The sequence below is a fragment of the Rhamphochromis longiceps genome, linkage group LG10, assembly GCF_057381845.1.
Source record: "Rhamphochromis longiceps isolate RC_006_pf linkage group LG10, R_longiceps_female_GT1.1, whole genome shotgun sequence".
NCBI lineage: Eukaryota > Metazoa > Chordata > Actinopteri > Cichliformes > Cichlidae > Rhamphochromis > Rhamphochromis longiceps.
The window spans coordinates 29134439-29153617 of NC_140566.1; the positions used below are offsets into that span (position 1 = coordinate 29134439).

General features: G+C 40.0%; 1 protein-coding gene across 5 annotated transcripts in view; it reads right to left on the reverse strand.

Annotated features, from left to right (window-relative positions):
* Nucleotides 1–269: 269 nt before the first annotated feature.
* gria4b (glutamate receptor, ionotropic, AMPA 4b) overlaps nucleotides 270–19179 on the reverse strand; it is a 166084-nt gene continuing 147174 nt past the window's right edge. For 2 of the 5 annotated variants that reach the window (XM_085421238.1, XM_085421241.1), the window contains 5 exons: nucleotides 14029–14227; nucleotides 11391–11638; nucleotides 7915–8029; nucleotides 4976–5113; nucleotides 270–1196 (listed from right to left, as the gene is read on the reverse strand). In XM_085421238.1, coding sequence (XP_085277364.1) covers nucleotides 1032–1196; nucleotides 4976–5113; nucleotides 7915–8029; nucleotides 11391–11638; nucleotides 14029–14227 — 865 coding nt within the window. In that variant the 3' untranslated portion in view covers nucleotides 270–1031. Of the gene's footprint in view, nucleotides 1197–4975; nucleotides 5114–7153; nucleotides 8030–11390; nucleotides 11639–14028; nucleotides 14228–19179 lie in introns of those variants that run through there. The other 3 variants (XM_085421242.1, XR_014913576.1, XR_014913575.1) reach the window with 3 other exon arrangements.

The following is a 19179-nucleotide window of genomic DNA, read 5'->3' on the forward strand; positions in this document are numbered from 1 at the left end:
AAGCTCTACTCATGAGCGACTCTCTGGGTCTATGCCTGCACAGTGAGGGTTGTGGTTTAAGGATTGGGGGTGGCACTAGTTAACATTCATCATTGAATATATTTATTAATTTCCAACAGGTATCAGAATATTTGGGCAGTCGATACCCCTTCACATTAAAAGTTTGAATAGTCCTATATAATGAAGTTAAGTATTCAACACATTTTGCCTTCCATACGTCTCATTTTTCACTTTTTCATCTTTTTTTCATTATTGCGATGAATAAAATCTTTTTAAAGATGATTTACCAAAAAAAAGTTCTGTTCACTACAATATCTGCTATATACATCTGTTTAAAAAGCAAGCACAGTCATCCCTATGTACAGCTAAAGATTTCATTGTGTTGTTGTTCACGGAATATACATATTTATTATTTTCACAGTTTTCTATGTTTGCTCTTATATTCAGTATCAACAGACTTCATTTGTTCTTATGAATACAAATGTTTTTCAGCGCACTGAGCTGTCAACCCTCCCGTGTTGATATCCGGTGATGTCTCTTGAACGCTGCTCGTGTCTATATAGCAAATACAGTTCAGAAACAATCTTGATTGTGGTTCAGTTTTGTTTTCTTCTCTTTTTTTTTGACGATTCACAGCAATCCAAAAAAGTTCTGAGTTTCAAGTTTACAGTTTTCTGGTCTTCCTCTTCATCACGTATCATGATATTTTTCATTTCCTCTCTTCTTCCTCTTCTGTCACTGGAGCTGTAAAACACAGTGGATTTTCCACAAGCGTACGCTTCCCAGTTTAAAAGAAAAAAAAAAAGAGACAGTTCTGCCTCAAGTTTCCACAGATTTCGGAGAGAAGTCATCGAGCCACTAGCCTCTAACCAGCGGGGGTTTGTTGTCGGTCCAGTCACGCCCACTGGAGGAGACTCGTCAGCTGTGTGAATGCGTTGTGGTTACTTTGTGTTTGTGGGCGGTGTGATTGTTGGTCTTTATTGGTTGGTGGTGGTGTTATTGGAATAAGGCACTTGAGAGGTTTTTGGTTTTCACGGGAGCTCAGAGGAGACCAGGGCGAGGCCGGAGCTCTGGCGGATGGGAGGCCCAGCGTGGACCGCCTTGGGACAGTCAGGCGTCAGCACCCGTCCGTTCTCCCCAACGCTGCCGGTGATGGACAGACGGGCCTTGTTCCTCATAGCTTCTGTAAATGTTAGCTGGGGAGACAAGAGATGAAGAGAGAGGTTTGTGTGTGGAGCAGGTGGAGATGAGAAAAAAATGGAGCATTGCAAATTGGAGTTTTAGGCTGTTGGAGTTTTAAATAAAACCTGAAATTGCTTATTATCATCGTACCTTCTTAGAGGTAGTCTAGAAACCATTCACTTCCCTCAAAAAGTTTTGATTAAGTCTTTAAAATGAAAAGAAAAACATCTTGTATATTCTGCTTATTGCAGAATATACAGTATAATAAACACGCAGTCAGAATAAATTTTTTTAAGTTTTTTTGCCAAACTTATCGAGTGAGCTTTGTATGGAAGCCCGTTTCCGCCACTAAATAAAAACAAAAAAGCTAGTATCCATAACTCAAAATTTCGAGTTACTTTTCTCAAAATTTCGAGTTAGCTCTGCCAATCAAAAATATACGTGAATGAGGTCGCTTTCTTGTTACCTGGAAGCATATGGCGCAGAGGAACGTGCACTCAAAAACGTATCCCAACAAATTGGCGCTTTCGCGAGTATGTTTGCTGATAGTAACACCATGTGATTCAGTTAATAACACAGGGATTTCATCATTTGTGAAGCCAGGCTGAAAACACTCAGCAATCTGTGCATTCACGACTGGATGTAATACTGGTAGCTTAGCTGTAGCATTTGTAGCTGAGGGCTTCAGCTTCCGGGTAACAAGGAAATGACGTCATTCACGTAGATTACTGATTGGCAGCGCTAACTCGAAATTTCGAGTTGCTTTTCTCAAAATTTTGAGTTAATAAATCGAAATTTCAAGTTAATAACTCGGAATTTTGAGAAAATAACTCGAAATTTTGAGTTATGGATCCATTTTTTTTTTTTTTAGTGGCGGAAATGGGCTTCCATAGCTTTGAACCAAACAGTACTTTGATGTGTCTTTAAACAACACTGCAGCCCCCCGGTGGCCAGTGATGGTACTCCAGGTGGGCAAAGAGAAGTAAGGTAAAATATACAGTTTGCTGTCAGAAGTGCTGGGCCACCTACGAAACCGGCTCAGCCATGGAAACCTGTGCTATGAAGCTCCTGGTGCACACTCTCTGTGCTGATGTTAATGCCGGATAAAGGATGAACTCTCTTTTTAATAAAAAATGTTTCTAGGTGTTTATTTTTTAACATTAAAAAATAAATGTATTTGAATAACTTTATGTGACCCCGCTCTGTAATTTTACGTGGTCTGCCAATCCAGTGGCTGAGTCACTGTGGTCCTTGAACACTTCCTATTTTTAGTAATTACACTTAAGGAGTAGACCATGGAATATCTAGGTGGAAGGAAAACTCAGTGACGTTTAGAAAATTTTACAAATGTTTGGAAGGGCAATACAATACTATACAATACAATAACTTAATAAGGTAATAAACAAGAATTTTAAAATCACAATAGAATAAAGTGAAATAAGTATAAACTGGGATGAGATCCATGGGGTCATCTACAATAAATAAATAAAAACCAGTTAACTGAAATTTGTAATTCTCATTTTAAAATGTAAATAGAAATTTTACTTTTAATCTTTTATTTTTACAGATGTTAATAAATTTAGACCACCTGTCATAGATCTGACAGATGGTGGTCTAATAAATATGTACGGTGTACTGTATTGTATAATTATAGTATAAGGTAACATAGTAAACACCGTTTGGCGTGGTTCTAGTAATTTAGTTGTAAAATGCTAGGAAATACTTATATTTCAAATAGATATTATAAAAAGAAACAATTTTAAAGTTAATTACTTAGTAATATTTCTCTTATGACCAATATTTGTTAATGAACTTTTAAAAGTAAAGTAATAATTTGTAAATTTGTGATGAAAGGTGTGAGTGGACCACAGAGGTGGAATACAGCAGTTATAGGAGTGGCTACATTAATTCTTCTCCACCAACAAACCTCTCACTTATAACAAATACCAAACACTAAAACTCCAACATGCAAAAAACTTCTAGAACGGGCCCACTGTATACCATAACTATACACTTAAATATATGTATATATATATATAAATGTATGTAAACACAGTAATGTAGCAACCACCTTTCACAGCCATTCAGAACAGTAGCAGCCCCATACTACATGTAAATCCATTAGCACCAGCAGTGTTACACAGTGAGTGATAGTTGCAGCCAGTGGGACAGGGAAGCTGACTAAGCAACAGTCAAGCTAATGAAGAGTTTGTGCTGAAGTGCTGATGGGGGACACATAACCACGTAGGACAGATATACATCGAGCGAGGAGAGCTATCTGAAAGTCTAATGGTCAGGGACCTGGGGGAAATATCCAGAGTTCACATCAATAAAGTCCAGCTTGAGAGGTGGTGTCACTTGTGTTAACCTCAGCTTAAATATGGCTTTAGTAGATACACTTCCTACATGCTCTGAGATGATTTTTTTTTGTTATGTAGTGGCTTCATATTCATCAGAGGATCAGAGTGGACGTCTGATGCACGAATGCTCTGCAGTTTAGATGAAATCCCCTCACAAGTGTAGACATGTGTGTACAAGTAAGACATTGGTCCTCATTTATCATGACTTTCCTCCCTGTTATAATTGTGATAGGCTGAGCGTAGACTGTGTATAAAAGATGCACATAGCTGCCATTACTCATAAATTGAGGGTTTGGTTGAGAAGCCTCCACATGAGTGTTTTCAGAGAAACTGAGGGAGTCTCATACAGCAGCCTGCTTTTTCCTCCTTCTTGATGCTAATGGTAGCATAATTTTCCAAATAAGCATCATGTTGGGTTCAGTAAGGCTTAAAACTAGCAACTGGGATAGTAAATTCATCAGGACAGTGTAAACAAAGGAAACGAAGGGAAATTTCTCAGACTTCCATACAGTGGTGTTCCTGAGAGTCGCCCCCTGCTGGACATAATAAGAAAGTTTTACTTTAACCAGAAAGGTACTCCATCATTTATACACAGTCTAAGGAGCTGTGCGTAAAAGCACTATGACCACAGCTGCTGCAGACCTTCACAGTAAGGCTCGGATTTTAAAAGCTGTTCAGCTTTTTACTCTAAAAAACATTAGAAATATCTTCTACACATCTGTATCTAGATTTCTATTCCAATGAAACTACCCAAGCTTACATTATATAATATTATAACATTATAATATTAGTTTCTAGTGATATATTTAGAAAAAGGTTGTCATTAATGACATTTATCGTGTACTTTGAGCATTATCGATGAATATCTTGTTCAGTATAAGCAGTGTTTGTTGGATTTTGGCAGGAAAACAGCTCAATAAATTAGGACCAACATCTGCAGCCACACAAGCTGCGAAGCAGCGCAGTCGACGTCATGTCTGAAGATGACTCATGGCTTCCTGTCACACTGAGAAAAAAGCTTGAACGCAGACCAGGACGTCACATGACCACATAGTGAGCGGATAGGACAGAAATGTGGGAAGCAGTTTGCCACTGGTCACGACAGTCACTCAGCATGTTGAAGCTAGCAGCGGGGGTGTGATTGGTTTCACTTACAGTCTCTGTGCAGGGAGCTAGTGAGGGGGGGAGAAAAGGCCTGGGAGGACCTTCTACGAAAACCCCATCTACATCTTATCAGCTTCCCCATCGCTGCCATAACCATTGAAAACCTCACTAAACTCGGCTAAGTTGTGGATGGTGGGGCTGGGCCGGGGACTCTGGCTTTGGCTAGGCTCGGGGCTATTGCGGGGGCTGCCTGTCTGGCAGGGGTAGCAGTGACGGTGAGATTGGTGGTATTGGGGGTGTTGGGACTGGGATTGGGACTGGGCCTCCACCTTCATTCTTTTGGCCTCGTTGCGTGACTTGTAGCAGAATTCGATGAGGGCCACCAGCATGGCCAGGCCCAGGCCCCCGACGAGGATGTAGAAGACCCCCGCCACGTTGCTCAGGCTGAGGGCCTGGGAGGACTTGTCCTGTAGCCGGCGGGGAGAGGAACACAAGGGTTAGAGATCGTTTTGGCAGATCAGTCAACACTTAAACACATAAAACAGCGTAAAAGGAAAAAAAAAAAACGTACAAATTTACACACAAAACTGATCAAACATAATTTTTTCACTACACTACCTCTAACCTTCGTCTGTAGCCATGTTATCAAATATCTCCAACTTTCTCCATATCAGTTAGCGTGCTGTGTAGTGCTGTAAATACAGTCCATATAAATTTGGGTAATGACAGCCTTTTTTGTAGCTTTGCCACTGTGCATCACTACATCCATTTGAAATGAAACATCAATCATGATGTGATTAATGACTGAAGTGTAGACTTTCAGTTTATATTCCAGGGTTTTAAAAAAAACTTTGCATTAACCGTTTAGGAATTACAGACATTTTTACACACACGTCCCTCATATGGACCGACTAACATAATTCTAAATGAACATTTTTTGAAGGACATCACCGAATGCTGTGTTTCCTGATAGGTTTTTAGTGCAGCTACTTCTTCTGTCCGGTCTTCCTCCCCTCAGCTACAATCGGTGATGGCAGACGGCCGCCCCTCCCTGCGTCTGGTTCTGCCGGAGGTTTCTTCCTGTTACAAGGTAGTTTTTCCTTCCCACTGTCGCCAAGTCCTTGGTCATGGGGGGTCAATTTCATTGTAGCAGCTTTTTCTGTATTATTGTTGGGTCTTTATATAAAGTGCCTTTAGGTGACTGCTGTTGTGATTTGAAGCTTTATAAATAAATTTTTAAGAATAAGATTTTCTTTTAAAGCTGTGCAGGCCGTTTTAGAGGTTTTCCTTGTATCATTCAGGTTTGCGATAAATAATTCGTTTTACTAAATTAACAAATGCTAAACCTGAGATTTCCTCCATTTTTGTTTCGCTTTAGTTTGTTTTCCAAGTTCATAAAATCTTTTCAACAATTTTATTTTCTTATTTAACTATATCACGTAGTTTTAGTTTTTCAGTTTAACTATAATTACCCTGGATAATTTACTTCAGTTGTTTGTTGTGGTTTTTCAGGCCTTTTATGAGTTTATTACTCTGTGAATTAAGAATGAACGAGGTAAAGGATCTTGAGTAGATTCCAGCAAAGATTCCATTAGTCCAGGCAAGTCAACAAAGGAACGGGCCTCACCGGGCCAACTGTCTGTCAATCAACAGTACATTATGAGCCTGTTAAAATGAGAAACTGAGTATTTTTTTTAAAAATGGCTTTAACTCCTAAAAAGTTAATCCAATACTTTTGTTTAATCCCTTGAATTAAAGCTGAAAGTCTGCACTTCAGTCACATTCTGATTATTTGAGGTAGGAGACAAAGTTACAAAAAGTGTGTCATTGTCCAAATACTCACGGGCCCGTGGTTTTCTTTGCAGCTACGCTAATGTGAGCTTTCGGGTTTCTTCCAACCGTTTAACCCCTCGTTTATTCAAATGTATGCAGCTGATCGCTCATGCTCCCAACCTGCCATTTATCTCCTCTTAATAAATCACCTACATCCTTAAGGTGCGTTAGCTCAACACGAACGAATGGCTGTCATGCTCGGTCTCATTTGCAGGTGATAGCGTGTGTCCTGCACTGCAATTTTCTGATTAAGACTGATGTGGATCGTACATGCTGATTTGTTACAACGTGGCCACTCTCTCCATGCTCCAGTGCATCAGCAACATGGATCACTGTCAAAGTGTGCGGCTACAGCTGAGGCATACAGTACCACTGACAACTAGTGTGACATACAGTAAAGTCTCAAGATGCCCTCAACCATCTCAGGTGACAGTCAACTGTGTGTGTGAGCCTTCATCTGCAGTTGCATCACATCGCTTAGCTGCTGTAAAAACGCCGAGCCATGCCTCGTGTCTGTCATGCTGTATCCTCCAGGCTACACCTTGAGTCTCTACCTGCGTGTCTGTTATGTGTCTTATCGGCCAGCCTGCTGTAATAACAGAACTGCCAGCGCTATAAAAGTGTGCATAGAGACAAAGAGAGGAGGGGAGGCTCCCAGGCTGGTGGAGACTGACCTTACTTCCAGAGTCCTTGGGTCCACACTCCCCTTTATCGTACCACCATTTGTTTTTCAGTTTGTCTAAGACTCCTGCTTCACTCAGTTTCAATACGGCAAGGTTTACGGGCGTTCTTCATATCACGGGGGGCGGGGAAGGGTGGGGTGGGGAAAATAACATAAATAACATCATAGGACATGTTATTTTATGTTATTCAATCAGAAGAAGCCCAACAAGAGCAGCTCAGTACTCTTCAGTACAAAGTGACGAAGCCAGTAAGGGGCCCCACTTATGCTACGTGTCTCTTTGCTCATTTATGTGTTTTAAAGGGTCGGGTTTATCGGGGGATGTTAAAGGGGGAAGGGGCAGAGCTAACAGACACATATACGTGGAGCCCCGGCTGCATCGCTTTTCTGGAACGGGCACATACTGCCGGGACCTTTGTCAGAATAACCCTGGAGGCTAGTACTGTCAAACCAAAACTATTGGCTCTTTTACCCTCACTAAAACATCCCAAACCGGGCTACAATCATATTCCAAAATACTTATTTTGGTGTTAATTTATAATTATAATAGACCGCTACATAAACAGTACGGCAAATATTTCTGCTTCCACAGTACTCGCTCTCCACTCTAGATTAGAAGTCGCAGTTTCCAAATCTTCTGCGTAACTGTAGAGATCGACCCGGCAGATGCTCCTGTTACCAACAAAAACACATCTCTCTTTTTTTTTTTTACCCACATCAAGGTCACATGGGCATAGCGTCATAGCGGCTAACCTTCTCGCCACCGCCTCCGCTGCCACACTCTCCTTTGTCGTACCACCACTTGTTTTTCAATTTGTCCAACAGGCCTTGTTCATTGAGTTTTAACACTGCCAGGTTTACTGCACTTCTTGAAAACGATAAAACATATTTGGTGAGAGGGCGTGAGTATGCTGTCCAATTTGGGAGGGAAGGAAGAGAGGGGGGAGAGGAAAGGGAGGAGTAGCAGTAAGAGAGGGACAAGGGTGGAAAAGTGCATTAATCCCATTCGAGAACCCAAACACACCCTGAGTCAAAATCTCTCTCCCTCAAAGTGAAATGATATCAATAAATAAGCTCCTTATGTTACAGTAATGTAGTCTATTTGTTTTTAGCCAAGCCATTTTAATTAATTAGCATGAGCTAGCAAGCTAGAGCTCATAAAACCTCTAGATGTGTAAGATTGCACTTTAATCAGACACTCATGTTTCCCAGAGAATAATTTGGTACTCATGTGAGTATTGGCCCCACTTTTACCTTTACCACCATAATCTAGAAAAAAGTTCAATTAGCAATTCCCAGACAACTCTTTGTTGTAGCATTAGCATTAGCATACCCTAGCCAGCTAGAGCTAAAAATATATATATTTTTAAAAACTTTCTATAAAGTTTAATTTTTTTTTAATATTGCAAACAGATGCCACATGTGAGTAAAAGTTCCAGTATAATACAAATCTAAAAGGGTACAAGATGATTAATTATATAATTAATTATATAAATGAGAAAAAAAGAAAAAATATCCAGAACACAAGTTGTGGGCTACACTAGCAACATGCTGCTAAGCAAAAATATTTAACCTATCCTAGCTCTGAAAATTTCAGTCTATTTTGAATTTTAACATGAATTTCTCTAGTGTTGTCAACTGAGACCACTGCTAATCTAGATCTGATTAATATGATACATTTTATATGTTCTACATCTTAAAGACATTTTATAATTATTCAGATAAATGGGATTTAAATTAACCGGATTTGCAATCTCAGTTTAATGGTAAAAAGTATTTTCCTTTGTTTTAAACAGGCATAATACCTTTAATTAATTTTAATCAGACATGGTGACTGAATTATACGTATGGTAGATAATCCTTTTGTACACTGTTTCTTAATACAAAAATGAAAAAATATATAAAACAAGTAATCACTGGTACAAAAGCGTGCTACATTTTGGCACTTAAATTGTTGGCCATCAGCATTGCCAGCAAAATAAAAAATAAAAATCTGGCACCAGTTAGTTAGTTAGTTAGCTCTAGACCTATAAATAATTTAGACCTGATTACACATGCATATAGTATAGGTATGGCTGCCAATTCAAAGCTCACAGGATTGCTGAGCATTAAGCTGCTCTGGAAAATCATGATTGGCATGAAAAAAATGTCCATGAAAAGCTTTCTTTAAATAAGTGCGTGTAGCAATTTCATGGCTTCTTTTTAAGGCTGCTATAGTGATATCTGATGACAGGGCAGCAAAATTGTGAAGGAGAGAGAGATTTGCTCCAGCATGCATTTTGATCCTTTTAATTTATTTGTAATATTTCGAACAAAAATAAATAGAAGCAGTCAGAAACAAAAGGCAACAGAGCTCATATCCCAGTTTGGAGCCATATGAAATCACAGCCTTGACCAGCAATGTTGCCAGCTCTTGATGTCGCTGGTGTGTTTCCTCGCTGATATCCGGAAAAGTGACTGACAGAAGATGATAATCCTCAAAACAACAAAACAGAGGCCTGGGAGGGAGGACTACCCTGATCTGTTAGGCACTCTTCCTGGTCAAAGCAGTGGCTGAAAACTGGCACCAGCCTGGCTGCAAACAAATGATAGAAACCCTACTTTAGGTTTTGTGACCAGAGGAATTTACAGAAAACAACTACGGGAACAAAAGATATTTTAGATCATCAAAGGCAGAGCTTTTAAAAACTCAATTTCTGCATTTACGTGTGGACAAGGTCACCTTTTTCATATCAGACTGGGTGCTGTGCCACTGTTTGGAGGCTTTCGATTGGCCAAAATCTCTCTATAGTTGGGGTTATATTGCCATCTGTTGCTTTGGCATGCCCTTGACATTAGTCTTTTTTGTCAAATTCAAATGGAAAAAAGTCCAGTTTTCAGTAATATCCATATATTTGCGGACATAGACTTAAACTATGTTGACGAAAAAGCCCCAGAGCAGGCGGTCTGGAGTTCAAATCGCTAACAGGGCACAAAGCTTTGTTTGATATTCTTACTGTTCTCTCTCAGTTCTGCTCTAATATGTAAGAGGACAAGATTAAACAGTTACTGAATGCAAACAATAGTTTGCTAGAAAGTCAAATCTTGCATATAAACCAAACATGAAGCAAATTTTTTCTGCTGCATGCATATACGAGATGAACTGATGTCAAATTATCCTGAGTGAATAGAAGTTAAACAATTTTAATTTAGGTATAAAATACACCTCATAAAAAAACAAGGACCCCCCCCCCCCTCAAAAAAAAAAAAGACATCAGCTGGATTTTACCCACAGGACACATGACATGAATTAAGAATAAGTAGAAAGATCTAAAAATGTGAGGGAGGTGAGGTATAGGAGAATTAAACTTTCACAATATTGGAGTCTATGTATACGAATTGACAAAAATTGTAACTCTTTTGTGGGTTCAAACAGCAGTTATCTACTGCTAATAATTGATAGCAAAGCTCTAAAACGGGTTATTTCAGTACTATTGCTTAAAGTGCTCTCCCTGGTTTTCAAATATGTGTTCTTATACCTCCACAGGAATAAATTAAAGTGAATGCAATTTCATTCACACCCCTGTGCAGTTTTGCCTTTAGTATATTTATCCTTTCCCCTCAGTGAGACCTTGCTGGAGGGCTTTGATCGATGAGTGTGTGGATTGAAATTGCAACTCCCCACTGTAATGCCACTGTATTCTGTGGCAGGTCTGTAAACTCCACTATGAGCGGGAGGCTGTGACAGAGTCTGGCAGAGTTACCCAGGGCTGAGCTTTCAAATGGCTCCCAAAGCACTATTTCAGTCACTTAGTTGAAAATAAAGAACCAGTCAACCGTGAAGGAACACTGAAGTAGCATTAGCTAAATATCTCAGAGCAATTACATTTTGTATATAAAATGCAGATTATCTTCTAAATGAGACATTTTCAGATGAGAGCTTCCAGAGCATGCCATTCCAACATGTCTTTGCCCAAACAGCAAGCACAAGCACATACATTTACCTGTTGTGGAGAGCTGTAAAGACAAAAAAAGTGAATAAAAACCACCCACAATGAAGCCCCACATGCATGCAACAAACACAGATGTCACTAAGCGGCTACTTGTGCCCTCAAACAAACACATAAAACGCCCCACCCACCAACACTAAGCAGTATGTGGAGGCAGATAGAGATAGAAAAGGCGGCACACCAGGGAAGGTGGAATACCATAACAACACGTAGAACATATTGTTACACTATTCCACCCACCTTAACTGTGAACCCTTGGGTGTGGCTACTCCATAGCCCTTGGAGTCCAAGTTGCCCCCGACTTTCATTGTGTCGCAGGGCTTGCGCTGCTCTGTGTACTCATTCATAGTGGACTCCAACAGGAAGGCGTATTTTCCTTTGGACTTGCGGACCCGCGCCACACCCTCGGCCGTGGTCTTGGTGAAGACTGTGGGCTCAGCAGACTTCATGTATCCCCACATCTTCTCATAAACAGCAATTTTGGACCGCTGTGGGGTTTGGAAGGGTTTGGAGGTTCAAAGGTAGATGATGTGTGAGTGACAGAGAAAGCATGTCCACATACAATACAAAATAGAGAAAACATGGAGCATCAGTTCAACAATTTACATTTTGTTTATCAGCTTTGAAACATTTTACTGCAAAAAAGTCAAATAACAATACCGGCAGTTGTATAGACCAATGGTTCCCAACCCTTTTCAACTGGTATACTCTAAAGCCCTGTCAGATGGAACCAGCCACCAACACTTCTCATATTCAAGCGTGTTCATATAAACTCATTTTAAACTGAATTCTTGACTACTTTCAGTGGCAGTTTAGCCTTGTTATCATCTTTCCCAGCCCCCAGTGTCTTTGGTACTCTTTTGTATCCTGTTGGGTCTGAAGTCTTTACTATAAATAAATAAGATGGTTCAAGGCAATCCTTCCTGAATACCACACTCACAGATAAAGAAACAGTAGTTCCAGCTATACCAACAACAAATAATTAGGTGCCGTTATTCCCATGATCTACGTCTCTGAGGGGAGTACGATTTTAAAATGAAATATTATTACTCTTAATGCAAAATTCTAACTGTTAAAAAACTTTTAGCTAAATAATTTTAACTGCTAGCCACACTCTTAACTAATGATTTACAGTTTTAGTACAGCGTGATAAACAGCTAGCAGCCCATTTCATATCTTTAATCATATTCTTAAGAACAAACAGAACTGTTAGCTAACTTTTATAACTGCTTCTAGTGAACATTATCACTGATGATCAATGATGATGATGATCTATTGTTTATATTTTCGCAAACTGTTCTCAAAGCTAGGTAATAATTAGCTAACATAATTAGCTAACAAATTTCCAACTTTTTACTCTCATTTCTAAGTAAATTTTTTTAGCTGCGTTTATTATGCTTATATTTTTGTCTACATACGTTATTAAAACCCAAACTAATAGCCACCATTTTAATTTATTTAATATTTACTATTTATAATTTACCTTGTTATTTTATCTGTTTATCTAGTATATCTAGTAAACCATTTCAATTGCTAGCCATGCTTTTAGCTAGCTATTTCAACTTATAATAATAATAGTAATATAAAAATAATTTCCAGCTTTTATTTAGGTGCCCATTTTAAAAATGTTTTTGTGACTTTTTTGTTTATCTACAATGGTGGCTAACAAACACTACAAATTTCAGTTAATGTTCTACTCGTTTAGCTTTTAGCTTGCTATTTCAACCGTTAATCAAAACTTTTATCAACAGTCTAATTGGTAACTTGGTATTCCCCCGGATAAGCTGGAGGAGGTGGCTGGGGAGAGGGAGGGAGGTCTGGGCCTCTTTGCTTAGGCTGCTGCCCCCGCGACCCGGCCCCGGACAAAGCGGATGAGGATGGATGGATGGATGGATAATTGGTAACTATACTATCCAGCTCTTTAGTTATAATTTTAACCAGCTAGGTCTTTAATTTTCTTTGCAATCTAATTGAAATTCTAACAGCACCTTTATTTAATAATTTATTAGACAATACATATTTATATTTTAGTTTACCATCTCAAATATTAATCTAATATAGTTATGGGTGTGAATACTTTTTTACAGAATTTTAGCTATAAATTTCAAGTACAAGCCACATAGTCAATTATTTACAATTTTTAGCCACAATTCTAGTTTATTATTTCATCCGTTCATCCAAAATTGGAAAACTAAAAAAGCTTGTTTACTTTCAGCCAACATTTTGAACTGCTCGCTGAGCAGCTGAAAGGCAACTAATACCTTTAAATGCTGTCATACTTTTTTTCATTTATGAAAACTTAATTTTAAATGTCTTTATTTTATTTCCAATTTCAGTCTTATTTCTAATGCTTTAACCAACTTATGGGGTGGCTGCAGCTCAGGAGGTGGAGCAGGTCATCTGCTAATCGGAAGGTTGGTGGTTCCCTGGCTCCCCCTAGTCTGCATGGGCAAGATATTAACCCCAATTTGCTCTCCGATGCATCCATCGGAGTGTGAATGTATGTGAATGTTAGTGTGCACTTAAAAGCATAGAAGACAGTACTTGTGTGAATGTGTTTTATAGAGCGCTTTGAGTACTCCGGGAGAGTAGAAAAGTCCATTTACTTTCAACTTTTCTACTCAAACAAGTTTGGGTCTACTCAGTCATTACATTGACTGTAATTTCAGTTCCCAAGCTTGTCTTCCTAGCAGAAATACCTCCTGGTTGGGAATCACTGGAGTAACATACCTTGACAAGGTATAATAGGGACTAGAAGAAAACAATATTTTGATGAGTCTTTGCTTTTGAGCGTGTGTGAGTGTCAAAGATTGTAGGCCTTCACAGGGTCCCATACCTGTCTGAAAGTAGGTCACTAACTCTGGTAACACCAACTCACCCTGAAGAACTCTTTGGTTGAGCCAGAGTCTAATGTGCCATAGGCAATGTCGGTCTGTTTGGCCAGATCCTCTGCACTCTCAATGGGAGAAACCATCCTCTCCACAGTGAGAAAGGCGGCCAGGTTGGCCGTGTAGGACGAGATGATGATGAGAGTGAAGAACCACCACACTCCTCCTACGATTCGTCCCGATAGCGATCTTAAAGATAGAAAGGAGGGAGGACGAAGAATAGCGCAGGAACAGATTGGATGGATTATGGCGAGGACGGGCAGGATGAAAATAAGAGGGAAGGAAAGTTGCAAGAAAGTAGAGCAGGAGAATGATAATTGGAGGTCAAATTAGGATAAAAAAAGGGAAAAGAGTGAGATAAAAAGACAGAAGACAGTCAGTGGTATAACAATAGTGAAAGATTAGACAGAATGAGATATGAGTAAAGCATGGAACCAACAATGCTAATGTAATACCACAAGGTGGAGCTCTGACAACACTCAAAGCTGCCAGAGCTTTATTTACCTCTCATTAATGCCTCACAAAAAATACAAAATAAAAAATCCCACATGCTTCTGTTGACCAGCTTTGATAAAGAGAAAGGTACAGGCTACTTTTGTCCCTTCTTACCCAACCCCTCTTTTTGTTTACTGGCAGGATGAGAAGAGCTGCAGGTCCCCCGGCCGGCATAGCGGCGGCAGCACTGCTCTTTTCTTGTTTTTTCACTCGGGGCAGACAGATAGCTTGCTGCTCAGGAGCAGCGGAAGGTCGTGAGGAGAATCTTAAACCATAAATGTTGCATTGAGGAGAACAAACAAGATCTCCCCTCGGTGCAAATCAAACAGCAGCGGATACAAAACCCTCAGGCCTCCGTGTCAGATGGAGAGAGAGAGAGATGGGGATATGAGGAAGGGAGGAGACAGGCATCTGCAACAGTCAGTGTGTTCTTGGCTGGTATTTCACTGTGTCTTATTGCGATCTGGCTATATTCCATTGCTCCCAATACACAAAAGCCACAGTATACAAATAGATAGCATCCTTTCCCTCGACTGACTCCACATACTGTAGGCACCTAATGAGAAACCCTCTTCTAATGTTCCCTTATGGCCCGTCTGAAAGAAGCGTGACTATCAGCACTGCTAAGAAACCTTCTGAACAAACACTTTGTGCTTCTACTCGACGAGTTCTGCAGAGCCGTCACCCCGACCAAAGAATCACTGAGGAAACCTCCATTTTCTCAGTCTGAACGGATGAAAGTGCCTGTAGCAGCTAAGGCAGCTTCCAATTGAGAAGTGCTGCAGTGGAGCATGTCTCCTCCACACACACACACACACACACATACACACAGAGGAGTCTTTGCCCATGAAATAGACTTATTGACGTATTAGCTCTGGATTTGAATACAAATGACTTCCGTCTCTTCGTCTCCTCTCTCCTTGGGAGTATATTTGAGCACGGAGTATTTAACTGTAAAATAACGCCTTAAGAGGTGGAGGGCGTGCATGAAGATGCATCGGTGAGTCCTATCCTCTCATGTCTATCGTCTCCCCTTTATTTTCTTTCCCCAGCCGCTAAAATCCCTTCGTTCCCTGTGTCAGAGCCTCTCCATTTTCCCCGTCCTTGCTTTATTTATATAGAATCAGCAGTGGATTGTGGGAGAGTAATAATGGGAGCAGAGGAGAGTCTCTTTGCCATCCCTTCTGACTGTCTGTGCTGTGTGTTTGCTGGCTGATACCGCTGACTTTGATCCACTGTGACACACTGCTGTGTCTTGATGGGCCTGCAGTAAACAGAGGGAGTGGGGGAGTGGGGTGAGAAAAGCCCTGCGCTGGGAGTCTGGGTAATTTTCAGGTCACGTTAGCGCTTCCGGTGGTTTCGTTTTTGCTCTATTGTCCTTTAAGCGATGCTAGAATCCAGGTGACACATTAAAAATTATATAGAAGCGTTTCAAAATAAGCACTCTCACCTTCCCATCACCTCTAATAAGATGCGTGATGCAGTTTACACAAGTGTTCATTTTTACTCCATATTTTGATTTGTGGGCTCCACGTAATTCATAGATCAAAATAATTCGGATTAACTGTGTAAAACATCAGTTGTAACTCCTCCTCTTTTATGATAACTGCCTTCTGATTGGTTCACCCTAGTAAACCACAAGTGGGCGGGTATATCCTCTTTCTCTGACATCATGCAGATTCAAGAGTTGAAAATCATGCATTTTTTTTCATATGGATTTCTCTAACCTCATTTTTCACTGCTTACCACACTATATGGACAGAATTACTGTGGGGCATCTCACAGGTGTATCAAATCAGACACTAGCCATGCCTTAACAAACCTTTCTGAAAGAATGAGTCCTAAATAGATCAAGAAGTCGAGCGTGGTGCTGTAATAAATTGCTCCCCTCGTGACAGACCACGTAACATCATAGAGCGGGGTCTCGGAGTCCTGAAAAAGTGTCTAAAAGTCACCAACACTGCTCACTCACTAACTCCACCCTTCCAAATCTCCACTGTCATTAACATCAGCATAAATACTGTGCACCGAGAGCTTCATGGCATGAATTTCCACATGTGAATTTCCAGATTTTTAGGTGGACACCAGATGAAAAGTCACTACTAACCACTCTATTTCTTGCGTGCATTGTTTTTGTTTTAGTTAATACTAATTCATTTATTCGTAGCAGCCTTATTTACATGGCATTTATTGCAGCACATCCCAGTTTCCGATATAAATCAAAATATCATGTTTGTAGTATTTGTCAACAACTAACCTCAGTAATTTACTCCAGCAGCTGAGCAATGTTGATGTTAAACACCACACAAACAATATTAAATAGTGCTGCTGTTTGGGACCATTTCCTGCAGTGGATTAATATTAAATTTGGTGCCCTGAGTGTTTACAGTAACAGGACAGCGTATGTGAGAAAATGAACTGTAATGTCCGTGTTTATCATCATAATGAAGGAACCTAGTGCGATGGTGTGGCTCATTGATTTGTTTTTAATAGTTATTGGACACCAGCGCCTGCTTTACTCGGTTGGTTGAGTGTCCCAGTCCAATTTATAATGGTTTACAGACCTTTGCACCATCTGCATGTGAATTAGTTTGTGTATACAGGAGCTTTTGTACATACAAGGCAAATAAAAAGCCAGAAAACTGAAACCTTGTCAAATTAACTTCCTCAGGAATTGAGATTAATGAAAAAGGCCAAAAGCGCTATACTGTTTGCAGTTAGTGAAAGAAGAGTGTGTTCATTACAAGGGAAGGTTGCAAAGAAGGAAAAGTGCTTGAAAAACCTTGGAGAGAACTTGACTGTAATGATGTATGAGTTCGGTGGAGGAAACAAGATAGCTAGATGAGGGAAGTATTAGAAAAAGAAAGCGGAGACAAAAAAGAAATTGGCTCCAGTGTTGAAGCAAAGAGTGTCTGGCAAGCCCTGGATATAAAGAATACTAAAAGAGAACAATCTCAACAATTTTAGATTAAGTTTTAGTTTTTACAATTTATGTAACGAATCTTCATATTGATGAACATCGAAAATCTAAGATCAAGTTACAAATTTACCCCAGAAAGCACTCCTCTTTCATATTCACCCCGAAAATCGAGTACTGTGTGTTTTTCTCAATCCCACTGACTGTAATTTCAAATAATCTAAATCTCACGAAGCATGCGAATGCTTCAAGACATCAAGAATACATCTGATGAAATCCTGTGGTTGTAAAAAGAAGAAGAAGAAGAAGGTGACTTGAGTTTAAATATTTTAGACACTGTAGCTTCAAAGGGCCGTTGGAACAAGCAGCATATAGAATAAACTGTACTGAGTCTGTCACTCTCCGTGGAACAACTTTCATTTTCTCAATCTAAAGCCACAGAATGAGACGTTTGAAGGGGAAAATGAGATCGTGGCGCTTAAGTAAAAAAAAATGCAAAGATAATAAAAGCAACATGAAAGCAAAGCAAATCTCTTATCAGGATTAGATATGGTACGTTCTCTGTTACTATCACTGACCATCTGATGCATTCCCCACTTTGCTCTTTTACCTCCTTTGATGTGGGGAAAAATAAGATGAAAAACTTCCGTCAGATTTGATGTGTGATTTGAGGATTTCTGCAGCATGTGTGGTTAAGAGGAAGAAACAGAAGAGGAGGTGAAGTAAAAGCTGTGGAGGGATGGGGACAGTTGTGACCTTGAGCAAAGCCTAAATAAATGGGGAGGTGCTAGTTTGCTCCCAGGGTGACACCTGGAGGTGAGATCATGGTACTTGACTTATTCGTAGCAGACAAATTGTCACTCTTGTGCTCTGTCTCTGCTCCCATGTTCTGTCCTCGGCTAAATCTCTAACATAATTTTGCAAAATAAAATCTCGTCACTAATTAACGCCAGGTCATATTACCTGTACTGCAGAGGCTCACAGCCCTATTGCTCATCCTTTGCAGGTGACGAATGTACTGAAGGCTATGCTCCTAACTAATACAGGCCTGAAATGCTCCAAAAATACATCTGGGCCAGCTGTGGCTCAGGGGATAGAGAGGGTCATGTAGTAGCTACTGGATCGATCCCGAGCTCCTCTAATCTGCATGTCAAAGTGACCTCAGGTAAGATATTCAACTCCAAACGATGCCCACCATGCATGCATCACAGTATGCAACAACAGCTGCGGCAGGGTTTCTATCTCTACAAGTAGCTAGAAATGAACCACTACTGCTACTTGAATGCAACATGTAGTTAGATATCTAGGAAGGAGCATGTCAGGTTACGGCTTAAGTTACAGCACAGGGTTCTTAAAGGTTAGTGGTTACACCTGCAGTGTAGTAGAGCTCATACTTTAGCCTCTGGGAACTGTGGAATATCTCGGCTTCCAGTATAACCAGGATATCTTACTATCTGGGTTTAGGCTTTACCAGTCATTGTTTATGAATGTTAATTATTTTTAAAACCTAAATTGTCATAACAGCCAGTGAACCTCAGTGAAAACAACCGTTCTTTTGCTCTCCAAATGGACTGTTTATGCGAACAAAGCCTGCTCAGATAGGCAACAAATCAACTTTAGATGAAACCGGTACATCTCTCTTGCAGACACCTTAATATTCAGGTGCAAGACTCTGTTTCTAGACACTAACAATTAATTAACACTGATAGCATAAGCATAACAATTCCAA